Source organism: Balearica regulorum, chromosome 5 (genome assembly GCF_011004875.1).
Source record: "Balearica regulorum gibbericeps isolate bBalReg1 chromosome 5, bBalReg1.pri, whole genome shotgun sequence".
Classification (NCBI taxonomy): domain Eukaryota; kingdom Metazoa; phylum Chordata; class Aves; order Gruiformes; family Gruidae; genus Balearica; species Balearica regulorum.
In genome coordinates this window covers 3293249-3308880 of record NC_046188.1, presented here as the reverse complement: position 1 = coordinate 3308880, position 15632 = coordinate 3293249, and the positions used below count along the sequence as shown (strand labels likewise).

General features: G+C 51.6%; 1 protein-coding gene across 2 annotated transcripts in view; it reads right to left on the bottom strand.

Annotated features, from left to right (window-relative positions):
- Window positions 1–435: 435 nt before the first annotated feature.
- The window catches only part of ATL1 (atlastin GTPase 1), a 30777-nt gene continuing 15580 nt past the window's right edge, over window positions 436–15632 (bottom strand). The window contains exons 7-14 of one of the 2 annotated variants that reach the window (XM_075753170.1): window positions 11986–12078; window positions 10926–11064; window positions 8855–8982; window positions 8098–8154; window positions 7220–7291; window positions 5916–6347; window positions 3605–3619; window positions 436–1262 (exon numbers count right to left, since the gene is read on the bottom strand). In XM_075753170.1, the coding sequence (XP_075609285.1) occupies window positions 1152–1262; window positions 3605–3619; window positions 5916–6347; window positions 7220–7291; window positions 8098–8154; window positions 8855–8982; window positions 10926–11064; window positions 11986–12078 (1047 nt within the window). In that variant the 3' untranslated portion in view covers window positions 436–1151. The remainder of the gene's footprint in view (window positions 1263–3604; window positions 3620–5915; window positions 6348–7219; window positions 7292–8097; window positions 8155–8854; window positions 8983–10925; window positions 11065–11985; window positions 12079–15632) is intronic. The other variant, XM_075753169.1, reaches the window with a different exon arrangement.

The following is a 15632-nucleotide window of genomic DNA, read 5'->3' as shown; positions in this document are numbered from 1 at the left end:
TTAGAATGTCAAATAAAATGTTCTTCTAGCTGGTAGAGAGATCTGCTTGGGGGTGGTGAAAAGGAGAAGCTGGGCTCCCTGGAGAGGAGCGACCTGCCTGGGTGCTGGGCCGGCTCGCCCCGACCCCCCCGCGGTTACGGCATCACCCCAAGCGTCACCCTCCGAGGCAGAAGGTGTCTTGTTCCTCCAGACACCGAGAGGATGGGGCTGTACCTGCTCCTGCCCCAGTTCAAAGCTGGAGACTTAATGCCCAAGACTTGTAAAACCTGGCTTTAGCGAGGGAAGCACCTCCCCGAGGTCCTGCCTGGGCAGCAGCCAGGCCAGAGTGTTTCCAAAACCCCGCCATCCCAATTCTGAAGGCTGAAAGGACCCAAGAACACCTGAGAGGAGAAACTCTCACCTCGTTAGTCAATAATTGCTTCCTGTATAACCAACTTCGTAGGAACCGAAAGCAAACTTTAATCATTCTTGACGATAAAAGAATAGAACTGTTGACCACACTTTCTATGCACTATAATGAATATATGTACAGAAATACAGTGAGACTTTCTCCAATACATACAGAAAGTGATACTTTGTGCATGGGTTACGAACAGAGAAGTATGCGTTCCGCACGAGATCATTCACGTTCCACAGCTGAAGTGCCCTTACAGTTTCTGATAAAGCAAGTTAATACACTTTTAATCATGTCTATGTAATTAAATAGTTACTTGAAGAAAAAACGTGGTTACATGTTATAACTTGTTCAAGTATCTGAAAATAAGTTGGCTTTTGAATAATGCTAAGGTCTGGAGGATTTTTAGTTGCAGTATGGTGTAAATTATGATTTCCTCGGTGACGTCATAACTAATTAAGGGGAAAATAAGGCTTCGTAAGTGAGCTGGGAAGTATGCTGGCTGTTACAAATTAAAAGCACTTTGTAGTTGCGGCAGTACCAATATGTACATATTAACAAAATGAAAAACACGCCGACACCTTCCTGCCAAACCATCTTGTCGAACGAACACACCGACCCCCCCCCTTTACGCGCGAGCTGTTCCCCACTCTCCCCGTTCCGCGGCAGGAGCTTGGGATGGGTACGAGGATGGAGGTGCTGAACCGAGGATGAGGCAGCTGCGCCTCGTTCATGCATCATCAGGAACGTGTCTGGCTTACACCTTCTTCCTCTCTGAGCCCTCGGCGGGCTCCGCTTTCTGTGCAGGGAAGGCGTGGTGGTACAAATGTCTGTGGGTGGCTGCTGCGCTGTACAGTTTGTACAAAGCCTGGAGAGAGAGAAGAGAGAGAGAGAGGAGGGTCACGTCCTTGGCCCCGCTGCGTGGGACACGTATGGTCTGTGCTTTTGCGTTCATGCTGCGGCGGCAGGTTCGAACCTGGTTTGTTTTGTGCACTGACTCCTGACTGTGTGAAGTGTCCAACGGGGAAAAGCAGCATCGCGTTCAATGGTTCGCTCGGTTTTCAAACGGCTCGGCTACGGGAGGAACTCCTGCCAGCTGTATTGAGCCAAGGCCTGCCTGCAGTACGGGCAGGGGACGGGCAGGGCTTGGCTTTCTCTGCAGGTTTCAGAGCTTCAATTTCTGCATCCTCAGCATTTTGAGTTACACCACCAGGCAGATGCCTGTTGCATAATATGGAGGGCCTTGCTATGTAACATGGACCTGGCTTCTCTAGATTACTTTTCTGTAGGTGAATGCAGATTTTTTTTTTAAACCAAACCCAAAACCTTTTAATTTTACCATTTTCCATTTGTACCCAGGTGCATTCTCCTGACAGAGAAGCCTGGCCTTCCCCAGCAGCCCCACAGTCTAATGAAGGTGTGTGCCCTCGCTTCTGCAGAGCATCGGGGCGACAGGCGGGGAGAAGCAGGCTGTGGGGTCAGACAGCAGCTGCGGTACCTGTACCCGTGGGCTGCGGTTCCTGTACAGACCAGCTGTCACAGCGCTATTTCCATTTCAAATGGGGGGGAGAGACACAAAAACCAAACCCAGGCAACCCACCGGCTGCTGCTGGGGACCTGCAGACGGTTGGTGAGGCAGGATTAGCTCAGGGCGGGGGAGGCAGAAGCAGCCGACCAGGAACCCGCGTTCACCGGGTGAGGGGTTTGTTCTGGTGTGCTCGGGGCTGTTGGATGAAGAGGGCGAGGCTGAAGCTGCAGCGCAGGGCTCGGGGAGTGTTCAAGGCGATGCTGACCGCATCCCAAATGGGCCGCAGGAAACAGAGGTGGGGCTTTGCGTGCAAATATTCTGCAATTCTTGGGGAACATAGTGGACTGGTAGAGGAGACTTCATGCAGCTTCTCTAGGTTTCTTTCGTGAAAAAAATCTGCCTTCAGAGCCTACATTTTGTGCTATTTTAGGCTTTTTTTCATGCCTAACGCCTCTCACAGAGCTTTGACTTGGCTGGATTTGTTCAAGAGCTCATCAGCAGCAAAGCCCGTGTCCTGCCCCTCATTGTTGCAAAAGCCAGAGCAAACCTCACGGGTGCAGAGGCCAGAACACTTTTAGCTGCTCAGCGGTTGTGGCACTGGGAGGTACCAACTGGCCAGCCTGGGCTGGCAGCGGGGGAAGGAAAGGGTTGATCTTCAACTCCTCCTTTTTTTTTTTCTTTTTTTTTTTTTTTTTTAAACTTGCAGTGAGAACTGCTCAAATTTTTTTTAAATTTTTTTTTTTGGAGGAACTTCCCTCATAACTCAGTGGCTGAAAAGTCTGTTGACAGTGATGGTTTGGTGACAGGATAAAAGATGGCACTTTTTTGGTCACACTCCTTGGCCCGACTGGGCTGGCATTTGGCTCCATATTAACCTATGTGCACAGTAATACAGCCTGGTCGGGATCCCTTTTTGTTTTAATTAGATGCTGATGAGGCTTTGCCTAAACATGGTTCCATTCGCCCTGGGCACAGGCCTGGCAAGCGGCTCAGCGTTGGGCAAGCAGAGCCACACCGCACTGGCCTACGAGGGCTGCTGCCGGCTGCCGAGCCCGGTTCCCCGCAGGTCTGCACCGCGAGCACCGGCCAGGGACCGGCTGCCCGTAGAGCAGGGCTGGGGAGACAAACTGCGCTCCCAGGCTCTGCGGTGGGCTTACTCAATGCGGTGCGGGGTGGTTTTGCCCGAACCACGACACGCAGCACTTCCAGCAGCACCGAGAGGTCTCGCCAAGTATGGTGGGGGGGGTGCTGCTGCTGGGCAGAACCCCAGCATTGGTGCTACAAACCAAACTGCTGTTCAGGTTTGACCTCTCAGCACAACAGGAAAATCCCCAAACAGAGATGATGGGAAAAAGATGAAAATCCCCATCGTAACAAATGCTCTCCCCACTGAAATCCCCCCGCCCCGTGGCTCCCAGCACCGCCTGCAGCGCAGCGCCCACCTTTAACCCCCTTCCCGGGCGGCTGGTTCACAGGGAACAACCAGCACCCCAGCTCCAGGATGGCAGCCACCGCCCAGAGCCCTTCCTGCCCCCCATCCTCCACAAGCCCAAAGGCAGGGACGTGGCTGAAACGTGCAGCTGGGTCTGAAACGGTTTTCCCTGGGAGCCCGCGGCTCGGCTGCCCGTGGGGGCCAGGCGGAGTTGCATGCCGGGGAGATGGGGAGAACAAGAGCCACTTACCTCATTCGTGCTTCCCTGGGGAGAGGCAGCGGGAAGAAAAGGGGGAAAAAGAAAAAAAAGCATCTCTGTGTATCAGGCACGCCCATGGGAGCGCACAGTGCTCACACCTCTGGCCACAGCCACTTGCTGGTGCCCCCACGGCAGTGTATTCCCAGGGGTCTTGCCCCACACAGGCCACCCCCTCCTGCAGCCAGTTCTGCCACCCCAGGACACCACGCGCTCCCACAGGACACAGCCACGAGGGCTTTGAACCCGCCCGGGGCACCAGCCCTGCGTATGGCGGCAGCATCGTGCTGCCCGAGCCCCGGTGCCTGCAGCGGGGCCAGTCCCACCCATCTGCACAGCTCCTCGGAAGAAGCAGCTCCAGCTGAACCGGAGAACTGGGTGCTCCAGTTGGAAAGCCGTGCCTCACAGCCCACGGGGGCCATCCGGGCGCCAGGCAGCTGCAGGCACTTTAACCTCTTTATTTTTTTTCCCATCTGGGCACAGGTTGCAAGTGGGCAGCGGCTCTGGCTTCCTGCTGCGTCCTGTTCTCATTGCCGTTCTAAACCCCCCACTGGTTCCCGCACAGGGATGGGCCAACGCTGGGCTTAAACACGCCGGCATCTCTCAAAGGCACCGGGAAGGGTCCCCGAGCAAACAGCCGCTGCACGAGCGCGCAGGATGCTCAGGCTGCTGAGGACCAGGCAGCCAGGAAGAACCCACCCGGGATGCGGACGATGGGCTGCTCTTGCTCCCAAGCCGCCTTATTTTAAAGGTGGGTCAGCTGAGCAACGCTGCTATGCAGCTCTGGGATGAAGGAACCGAACAATTAACACTTTGGGTTTTTTCTCCCAAAGCTGTGTGTTTAGCTCGCTGTACAGCAATGGGAAGCAGGCAAATATGGTCACTCTGGATCAAAAACTCGCTGGTGGATAAAAAGCAGGGAAGGAGCAGGTAAAGCTGTCGAGAATGGCCCTTTCTCCCTTGCAGCACTCCAGAAATAAAACCCGCAATTGCAGCCGGTGGCTTCTGAAGGCCAAGCAAACAATAAGCTCACCCCGGCTCTGCCACGGGAAGAGCAGGAGGCCGTCGCGGTGCTTTGAATGTTATTTCGGCACATGGACCCGCAGCTGCGTTCCTGTGGGCTGCTCCCCTGGCTGGGGCAAAGGGGGGGCAGTGGCAGCCCACAGGGTCTGGCCTTTCCCTGGCAGCTCTGCCATGGGGAGAGGAAAGGGCTGCTGCAGAGGGGAAACAGGAAGGACTGAGTGTTAAAAATACTGCGGTGTGGCCTGCGAGATAACCCGGCCAGGGCCAGGCGCGTTCGGAAAGCGGGCAGAGCAATGCAGGGGGGTGTGGGGGTGTAATTGCTCACTGTCACCATTTTTAAGATTTTGGAGGTGTTTCTGTTTGACATCAGGGCCCAACCAAGACCTTCCCACGTTGTTTGGAAAACCCCCCAGCAATCAGAAAAGAGCGGGTGAGAACAACCAGGCCAGCCCTGTTGCAGCTGTACCGGGAAAGCGCGGCCCAGTGCCAAAGCAGGCAGAGCCGAGACCTGGCCCGGGTCTCCGGCAGAGCCAGGGAGAGCCAAAATCCCTGCCCTGAACCAGGAGAGAGATACAGGTCTGTTCTTTTGGACATACAGATACATGCACCCACAGAGAACACCCCCCCAGCTGTGAGAACACCTCCCTGGTGGGACCCTAGGCAACGTTGCCCCGTTCCAGCAAGGGTTGAGGCTCCACAAACTAACATTTGCTGATAGGTCTAAGACAAGAAGGAAAAAAAAAGGCAGAACGAAATAGCTTGCTGTGAGTTTTCTCATCCCCAGCCCGGATCTACACAGCTCATCTTTTACACTGGGTAGGATTCAGAGGCTCAGGCTCGAGCAGGGGAAGGGGTGGGCTGGGACACAGCTCCAGCCTTGCTGCTTGGCTCCTGCCCTCCAAACCATCCCGTCCTGCCTAACCCCGCTGCCGCACAGGGCAGCCCCTCTCCCCCATCTTCCCCTTACAATCAACTCCACAAACTGATCTGGAAACATTTCCTCTGTCCCTACTTTCCCCATCTAGAAAGTCTAAGGAACGGATTAAAACTCGTCGTCCTGCTGTCTGAAGAAGACAAGGGCACAGGTCTTCTCCTACTGATCACAGCACAACCAGCTCAAGCAGCTGGATCTGCCCAGGCAGCCCCAGCCAGGGCGTCTGACAACCCTAAATGCAAACTCAAAAGCCATTTCAAAGGGGAGAAAAAGCCTCAGGAAACTCAACACTTAAGAACTTGGTGGGGTTTTTTTTGTTTGTTTTAAATCAAAAGCTCTTTATCCTACCTGGTCCCATAACGCTGCGGCCACTTGGTCTATTACTGCGCCCAGTTCTCTGTACTCCCCAGAGTATCTGATATATGCCCAGGTACACAGTGTGATAAGTGTCAAGCCCATGATCATGTTGCACAGACTGGCTATGATGTCCAAGCCAATGAAACCGGTCACTCCAGCTATCACGTAAGTGATGAAGATGACCACAAAGAGCGTGGCGGGGGTGCGGGCGGCGTGGAAGATGTTCTTGCTGTCGTTGTGCTTGATGTACTGGATGTAGAGCTCATCTATCTCGTTTTCCAGCTGCTGGAGGTAGCGACGGCTGAACTCCTCCCCACCCATCTTCTTCACCCCGCGAAACAGCTTCACAGCCTCCTCCTTCAGCTCCATGTGTTTGGTCTGGAGGTCACTAGGTGCAAGGAAGGGCTTGTCCCCACCACAGACCTGCGTGGAAAACACAGTCCCATCACTCCAGAAACCTCAGCGCCCAGCCCCAGCTCCTGTGTTGCCCAAACCACTAGAATTAGGGCTCTACAGGCTCCCGTTTGGTACGGAGCACTAGGTCCTGCAGGAAGACCTCCACAACTGTGCTGTCCACCTGGGACAGCTCTGCAAGGCACAGGTTAAAATGGGGCAGCGGGTGTCTGCACTGAGAAGCTGCGTCCCACAGCTCCCCTACTCAATTTCCTCACAGCCCAAGCCAGGATCCTGGGTAACACTGATGGTTGAGCCACGCTGACCAGCATGACCCCAAACCCCAGTATTTTCTAGACCTGGAAAGTCTGCAGCATTTTCCTTCTCTTCAGAGAACGGAGACATTAGTTTTAAGGCCAGGGCGGTCCACAGACAGCTTGGCCATGCAGCTCCGTACCTTCTTCCTGCCAACAGGCAGCGGTCTCCAATACTGATGAACAGAATGGGGCCTTGGAAGTGGCTGGAGACAGGCTGGGGTCTGAACTTCACCTTAAACATCACAACCATCTGCTCGCCAGATCTGAGAGATGGGCTGACAGGGCAGGGCACAGGCGGAAAGCCAGTGACAATGACTTTTATCACCTAATTAGCACCAGCCATTGCACAGGTTGCAAGGTCACGCAGTGCTGCCACCCCGCTACATCACATTTTTGGGGAATGCTGGGAAGAGGAGAAAGCCCCTTTTCCACGATGAACACAGGAGAGGCCTTCTTTGGGACCCTGAACATGCAGGACTGTAACCAGCCCTGGCCAAGTCCATGCAGGATGTTTTCCACTGGGAACCCAGGTTTCCTCATGAGGACAGGAGAGTCAGGAGACACGAGCGCTGTGAAACCACCTACCTCTTCCATTCTCCTGCTGTAGGTGTCTTTGGCAGTGGCAACTGCTGCTAAATTGTTGGCTTCTGCTGTGGCCTGCAAAAAGGGCAAAAAGGGTACAAAGTTTAGCTGCAGTAAGACAGGGTTAAGAAGTGTAATTGCAGAGAGCAGCAGCCACTGGCTGCCTGGGTACCCACAGTCCGCACGTGGACGCGGCCAGGACATGTGCACGGTACACCGGTGCACACGTACAGAATTAAACAGCTCCTTTGTCTTAGCCAAGTGTATTCTCTCCAGCCTCTGACCAATGCCAAAAAGATCATCCCGTATTTACACATCCAGTCTCCTCAGTTTCCCCAGGCAAAAGCCTGCACGGAGAGAGGATTCCTACCCTCCAAGCCAGAGCAACGAAAACTTTGGCTTTGGCTGTGGGAAACAGCAAGAAAACAGATAAAAGGCTCAGTCATATGTAAACAGCTACAGCTGCAACCTCCCGCAAAGCCGTCTGGCTCGGAGAGCAGAGCTGCAGCCCAGCAGCCACTGCCCATGTGGGGCAACGTCACCTCCGTGTGAGGCCCCGCCGCAGCCAAAGACGATGCTATTTACCTGCGGGGGAATAATTTCAGCTACATTGGTTGACGCTGCGTGCACAGACAGCGAGGCACCGCAGTCCTGCCGAGGCGCACGAGCCGTGCTGCCGCAACTGTTAAGCCGTATCAGACTCGTGACTGCCATGTACTTCCAAAAGGGCTGTTTCTTGGGTTGTTACACTAAGGCGTTTGAAATAAAATCACAGAAGATCCAACGTGCTGCACTAGCTGGACACCTCTTACAATTAATTGGAAATCAATGGCAATTACGGTGCATGAATGCTCACCGGCTCACAGCGCAGACTCACGTACCTGTAGCATCGACTTTGGGTGCGGCAATTCTTCTCCTTGGTAAATCTTTATGTATGCCTGCAAAACAACGCATAGAAAATGAAATCCCATTGAATGCGGCATTCACGAGCAACACACAAACACCCCCACTCAGTTCCAGAGACAGCTTTAACAGGGTGTTAAAAGCACAGAAGAGGAGGACATTCCTGGCACAAGATGGCTTCAGCAGGGGATGCTCCGTCAGAAAACGCTGCGCAGCGTGGCTGGAGGTCGACTCCTTGGGTGGCCTGGGTGAGGCACTCAAGGCTCTCGCTCCATCACTCATACTAAGCATTTCTACCATCAGATTTGCACCTACCTCCGTCCTTCAGTGAAGGAGAAGGAACCAGAGTCAGGTAGCCCTGGAGAGTAGGTGGTGAGAATTACTCACTGATGTCTTGCCTTAAAATGTCCCAGTAGTCATGACAACAAAAATAAGCTTTTTTCCCAAGGCAATGGGAATACAGCCCGTAGCCTGCCTCCCCCTGGCCCTCAGTTCTCTGGGGATGGGGAAACAGCCCTGCCCACTTCTTGGGCTTACTCTCTGGTCAAATATGCGACCGCAAGGTGTTTGCTTTCTGCAGCAATGGGAGCCAGGACTATCAGCTAGACCAAGAACATTTCTTCCAGCTGGCCTGCTTGCTGCTGCTTTCTTGCTGCTGCTTTCCCCTTTAATTACAGCAAAAGTGCAAGTATGCCGCAGATTAATAAGCCAAATTTCTCTTAAATAAGCCAGTACCTTAAAATACTCCACAAGGCCTCGACAGGTGATATGGTTTCCATTGATCTCCTTAACGTCCAGGCTCTCGGGACTAAGCAGCCAAGGAATCAAAATCTTCAAGTTCTTGATGAACTCATCATCTATTTCTGGAAACAAAACCCAAAGTCATCAGTACCAGCCCTCTGTCAGAATTGTGCTTCAGTGTGCACTCACATGAAACAAGAGGAGGAGAGTCAAAGCCAGAGACTCAGCCAGCCTATAATTTAGTGATGTGAGCACGCAGAAATGATCATGGCCCCAGTTAAGTTGTTACTTAACCCATGGACAGAATATACAGCTGTGCATATATCCACAAACCAGTGTCATGGGCTCAGAAATACTTGCGCAAACACAAACGTGACTGCATGGGGAAAAAATCTGCTTTTGCTGATGATGCCGGTAAAGTGCACGCAACGCTGAGAGCCAGAGAGCAGCATCTTCTTGCCCAGACACATACACTCTTTGCAAATCATGACCTTTAGTGTACAGGGCACAGACACGTGCTGTGCCCTCCCTCTGCTCTGCTCCATGGCACCTGTAGCGGAGATCTCCTGCCAAGGCTTACGCTCCCTGGTTTTCATCCCCGCCACCTCCCATGCCAGCAGGTAAGATTTTCTGTGCCAAGTTCTTGGTCCTCCATGAACCCACATGTGAAATTCTCATCACAAAGCATTTTAAAGCTTTTGCAAACTATGAGGCTCTTGGTACAGGTACCCTAAGAACTCCTGCATTTACACTGCACCATCAGACACCCCTCGGTGCAGGTGCCAGGAACAGGCGCAATCTCTGCTCCTACCAGCCTGTCCCCTTTGGTAAAGCACAGAGCTGGCGCAGGGCGCTGTTTGAGGGGTCCGTGGGCTGCTTGTGTCACTTCAGCAGAGGCAGACTCATCTCCTAACAGTCATTCTTACAGTTTCATAGTGTCTGACATCCATTTACTGCCATTTAAATTAAACTGTACAAGGCTGAAGACAGAGAAAACAATGCAACATCCAGGCACTTGGAAGGTATGGAGGGAGGGGAAGTTTCCCCACATTTCTTCCATCAGAGCACAAAAAGCTGTGTACAGCTCTAAGGGAACAAGAAAACGGTGTCAAGAAGCTGCTGCCAACTCCCATGCCAGTTCTGCACACACCACTTGTTCAGCACCTGAAATTAAAGGGGGAACTAACAGACATCGGCTCAGTTTCCACCAGCACGCCTCCCCCCTGCTGCCTCGCTGTCTTGCTTGCTGGTTAGCACGGAGTTTGCCAGAAGAACAAGTCTGATCACTAGCAAGACAAAACCAGAAAAAAAGCAACATATTTGTCTGCTAATTTATTTTAAGTGACTAATGGGCCGCTTTCTCTATTGCTAAGATTGCAAGCAGCCTGTAACCAGCGATGCTGGTAAGCAGTTGGTTCACAACCACCAACTAAAGTGGCTCCTTTGAGGGTAGAGAATCTTACCATGGCTTTTCTACCTTCTCCTTTTTTTTTTTTTTTTAACTGTTGAACTAAGTCTGACCTGTAGGGAAACCACTGATCAGATAAATCAGCAAGATTAAATATTCCTTGGAAAGCTTTTCAAAGTGAAATAACGTTCCCTTGAGAGCACGTGTAACCGGCCTTGCACCCTCTGCAAGCACCAGCCTGCCTTCCAGCAGTCTGCACCGCTCTGCGTCTGTGCCGAACTGCAAGTGAGGTGTAACTGGTTAATAACAGGTTTAACACCATGTCCATAAACTTCCTAGCTCAGCCCTGCCCTTCCCCAGTTGCCTATCAGCCATCTGCCCTGACACTGCATTTTGCCAGTGGCTCTGAGACCTTTTTGGCCTCCCACGCCTTTTCGCCTCCACCTCTGTCTTACGTTGAAAGCATCTGGCAACAAACAGGCAGCTGCTGGACTCGGTAGAAGGAGCTGAGCACGTATACGTCACTGGGAGGAGGATCCATCTCCTCTCCCAGAAGTTTTTTCATGGAAAATACTTCTAGAGGTTTCAGGAACCAGCGGGACAGTCTGCCAGGGTATCTAAGGTAGCCGCTTGAAAACCAGACCTTTGCTGTCGTACCTTTCAGTTTTCCATCGAAATTAGGGTTGGTGGCGACTTTCAGGCCCGGGTGAGGTAAGAGGAAGCAGGAGATTTTGGTGAAGCAGGAATGGATGTGCTTTCTGACATTCTGCAGCTCTTCATGCTGATTTCCCGAGACCTGCAAGAGACCGGTTTGGGGTCAGGGGGTTTCCTTCTCATGGAGACACCGGTAACACTGGGCCAGCGGTGCTGGCAGGAGCACGGGGTACTCCATGCTGTGGCTGCTCACAGCAGAAAAAGCAACACCGATGGACATCCCAAAGGGGTACATTGCACGAGGACAAAGACAAGGCTCTTCCAGCAACCAAGAAACTAGCGTATCTCTGACCACATGCCCTGGGGCATGTTATTATCGTTTGGAAAACGTGCATGTCCGTGTATGACTGGAATACAAAAACATTTGGGATTTCCCACTAGTGCCTTTCTTGTCTCCTCTTTAATTAGGTGTCTCCACTACCAAATCACCCATGCATTTCCTGATTAATCCCAGCGGAGCCCTCGCCCATCAGTTTTACTGTACAACCACCTATTACTAAAACATCGGTCCTGGGCTCTAGGGAATCTGCTGACTCCCATCGCTAATGCCTCTCCCAGCCACTCCCACCGAGACAGCCCCAGGGAGCCCGGGCTCGGGCAGAAGCTTAGCACAGGCGGTCTCAGCCCTCTGCCTAACGTGGCAAGGAAATTCAGCCTCCTAAAATACCCTTCCTGTGATTTTAAGGCACTGGATAAGCGTGACCGTAACCAGCATCTCTGTACGCTGCAGTTCACACCTAACAGCCAGCGCTGTGGCCACCCAGCTGAACCCTCACTGGTGGCGGTGCTCTGCACCCTGTTCCCTGCTCCCTGCCCAGGATTATGCTCGCCAGCCCCCAGATCTAGGTCTCACCCTTGTGCCCCGTGCACTCACTACGCAGGTGATGGCAGCGTATCATTCCTGGGTCACAAGCCAGATTTGCCTCTTCCCTCTCCATCACCCACGAGCGTACTCCCAGGTTAGCACTGCTCATTAAACGGACCCAGGTCAGAAAGAACGCACCTTCAGCCGCTTCTCCAAAAATCTTGCACCACCATCGGATCCATAGGAAAATTCATACGGGAAGCTCCAGTCACGAACAAGGAATATAAGGGACTAGAAAATAGAGACAGAAACGTAGCAGGGTCAGTGCTGTACAGAACCCCCGAGTCAAAGTTACCAGGCACCCCAGCTCAGAAAAACTCATCTTTCAAGGGCATCGCTCTGTTGTTGGCTGCTAATCACAGGACCAAGAGTGGTACGTGAGACACGTAACTCTGCTGTACATGATCAAAAAGGGGTTCACAAGGGAGCTCAGGGCCTCCTTCCCCACTGCCACCGCTCGCAGCAGCTGATCGTGCTCAGCCGTCGGAGCCCGCAGCGGTAGCAGAACCCCCCCGGCACCCTCGCCCCCACCTTCGTGCTGCAACAAGACCTGGCCCTGAGTCTCTGCCTGGCTCCAGCAGCAACTCACACCTTTACTGGTGGAAACAGCCCTCTGTGCAGGGCCATCCCAGCGTGGCACTGAGACCGCACAGACTCGCCGCACGCGTGGCTGTGTCCTGCGAGGGGGAAGGGGGGGAACAAACCCAGGATGGCTGTACAGGTTTGCTGGGTGGCAGTTTGATTCTCTAGCTTGAAGAATAGCGTCAAGCATTTAAACTGCAAAACAAGAAAGAGATTTTTGCTAACCAGGACAAAAGGCAACGAGCTCCCTAATTCCAGCCACATTTAGTTCCATCCTATGGGAATTTTACAGGCTCATTTTTTCAGCCTTTTTCACTGGGCAGCCTTCCAGACAGACTTTTAATGAGAAGCAGATGCAGGATAACGAGGGTGAATAAGAAATGGCTGGCTTTTGTAATCTTTATTAAGGCATTCAAAGTGCCTATGCAATAAATAAATAAATACCAGTACGGTCAACTTTTAATCTTTAAAAAAAAAAAAAAAAAAGTATTTTCAGAAAAAATCCTGTCTGCAGTGTCTCATCTGTGCAAGGGACCTATGTCCCGTGTAACAAATACACGGTTTGGAGGGGGAAGCCCTGAACGCCAAAGCCCAGGCGGGCCTGGCAGGGGTGCCAGGGTTCCTCTCATGCACATGAATAAGCAGGTCAGCAAGTGCAATCCATTTCATTGGAATTTCCCTAAAAATTGTCTCTGTTTAGAACAAAAATTTAGTGGAGGGAAAACATTTCCCCTCCTTATTTCTCTTCCATAAAACATCAGGAAAGGTTAAAAAAAGAGAGAACAGTGAGTTGGCCATTCCTAACTGCATGACAAGCCACAGCAACTGCACCCAGTTAGCTGTTTCAGGACACACTGTTCTTTCTGAGACTATGAGATGCTTAGAGGACATGTCCATGTTTAGCACTTTTCCACAAACACATTATGCATGCCTTGCACTGTTTGATTCTGGAATTATTTTCTTTTTTCTTAAGCAAAATTGTTCCAGACGTGCCGTCTTTACCGTACCTCATAGCCACCCCTAGCCCCTCCAGCCCAGCAATCCGCCAGGCACCACACGCAGCCTTTGCCAAGGCATCGCGACCGGGACCGGTGTCTGGCGAGGGCGCGTGGGGCAGCTTCAGTGCGAGTGTGAGGACACACCGTGGAGAGGAGGGAACCAAAGCGAAATGTTAATTTTCCATTGCCAAAAGTATTACTTCCCTTCCAACAGGATCAATGCAACGGCCTCGCTATCGCCACTTTCCGTGCACTCCCTGCTTGGCAGCATTTTCCTACAGGAGCTGTTTTCCAAAGCCTCCTTTACAGATTCCTATATTTTAAGGACAAAAGAGGTTCAGCTTCTTTGACTTACAGGCCTGGAACCTCACCCAAGGAACTCAAGCTGTAGACTCTCTTCTGCAAAAACTCTCTTCTGTCTCTACTGGTTTAAAGCCTGCAGCTACCAGAGAAGCCCCTGCATCTCTCGTTAAGCCGCCCTAACCATTTAATTGCCCCCTCATTAACGGTGTGCTCCTCATTGCTAGTCCGACATTGTCCAGCCTCAGCTGCAGACACTGAGCTGCACACTGTCTCATCCTCCCTGTTGGAAAAGTGGTTTATTTACCATCGCCCTTCTCCTGCTTCCTAATCAAAACACTTGTCCGCCTTTAAAACATGCTTTGCAGGAAGAAGCCCACTTTGCGATGGGGACAGGAGACCTCCGGTGCTCACCTGGCCACACCACCATCGATCCTTCCACCAAGTTTCATCACAACCGCAAAGGTTACCACCAGTCGCTTGATATTTCTCCCCAGATCATTAATGAAGATGACAGTGAATCAGAGAGACCCTGGGGGGAGCCCCAAGGAAACACTTCTGAAGGATGATGATTCCCTATTAAAATTAGTTCAGCGTGCTCTGTCATCTATCAGTTAATGAGTTTTTAATCCATTTACAATGGATTAAACCAGACAATGCTTACTCGGTATGTTGTTCGCTTGCTTTTAATCAGCATCATAGGGAGATAAGGCTTACAGAAGGCAACGTATCATGGCGATAGTTACCTTTATCAATCAAACTCATGGTCTTTTAAAAATTGATAATGGGATTGTTTGACAAGACTTGCTATGCACAAAACTGTGTGACTTGACAGCAATTATGGTCTTTGGTAAAACCAGAGCCTATTATCCAGCCCTAATGACTTAAGCATATTTAAAAGTTTCCCCTCACAGCCTCCTTTTTACTGATGGAGTAGGAAGCATTTCACTTTCCCTGAAATATTTGGCTACATTATCCTCATAGTTTTTAAATAAGGAACAGGAATATTTATTTAATGTCTGGCTTTTTTCTGTACCATATTACAATTTTCTCCTAGTTCTTGCTACTACAAGTCATATATGTTTACTGGTAGCTTTCACATTGTTTATCAGTCATCTGCCCAAGCCAGCATCCAATATACCCTCAAAGCTCCCCAAAATCTCAATTTGTCCATTTGTTGTATTTTTTAACCTTTTAATTTTATTTCCACTTCCTGACCACAGAAACCCTATAAACACCTTGGGCCTTCCAGGACAGCAGTGAGGACGGCGATTCTCTTTTTATGTTGGAAAGTAAAATAACAGTAACGCACTCCCAATTACTATTTGCATTTTTACAGCATGGTTTGCTCTCTGCTGTTTTCCACTTTGGGAAGCTCACAAACCCCCATCCAGCTGCCACCTAACCTACTGTGGGTGCCAGCTGGAAGTTGGACCAAGCCATTGGGACTGCCAAAGAGCATCTGGGTAAAGGAACAACTTGTACAGGATAAGGCCAGAGCCCCACAGAAGGTGTTTTCCTTCTGTTTATCACCTCAAACATGCAACAAGCCCTGCAGCTCCACTGCAGCGTGAGAACATGCGGGGACCTCACAGCATGAGTGAGGGGGTCCCACAGACCCCCCCGGAAAGCTCCAAACCACCTTCCCAGCCTCCCAGGCACACAGGATTCAGTGCAGCCGTAACCAAAGCCGTACAAAATCTCCACTGTTAAAGGCCTGGAGCTTTGGTAAGCTGCTGAACAACCCTTCTCCAGGGGCACCTTCCGCCACCCTCCCTGCCGCTTTGTCTCTTCACTCATATTCTCTCTCCTCCTGGCAAGGGCTGTCACAGCCCACTATCCTCCATCTCTGGAGCTGCTCACAGCTGCTCTGGTGTCCAGAGCAAGCTGGCGTCTGCCCAACGC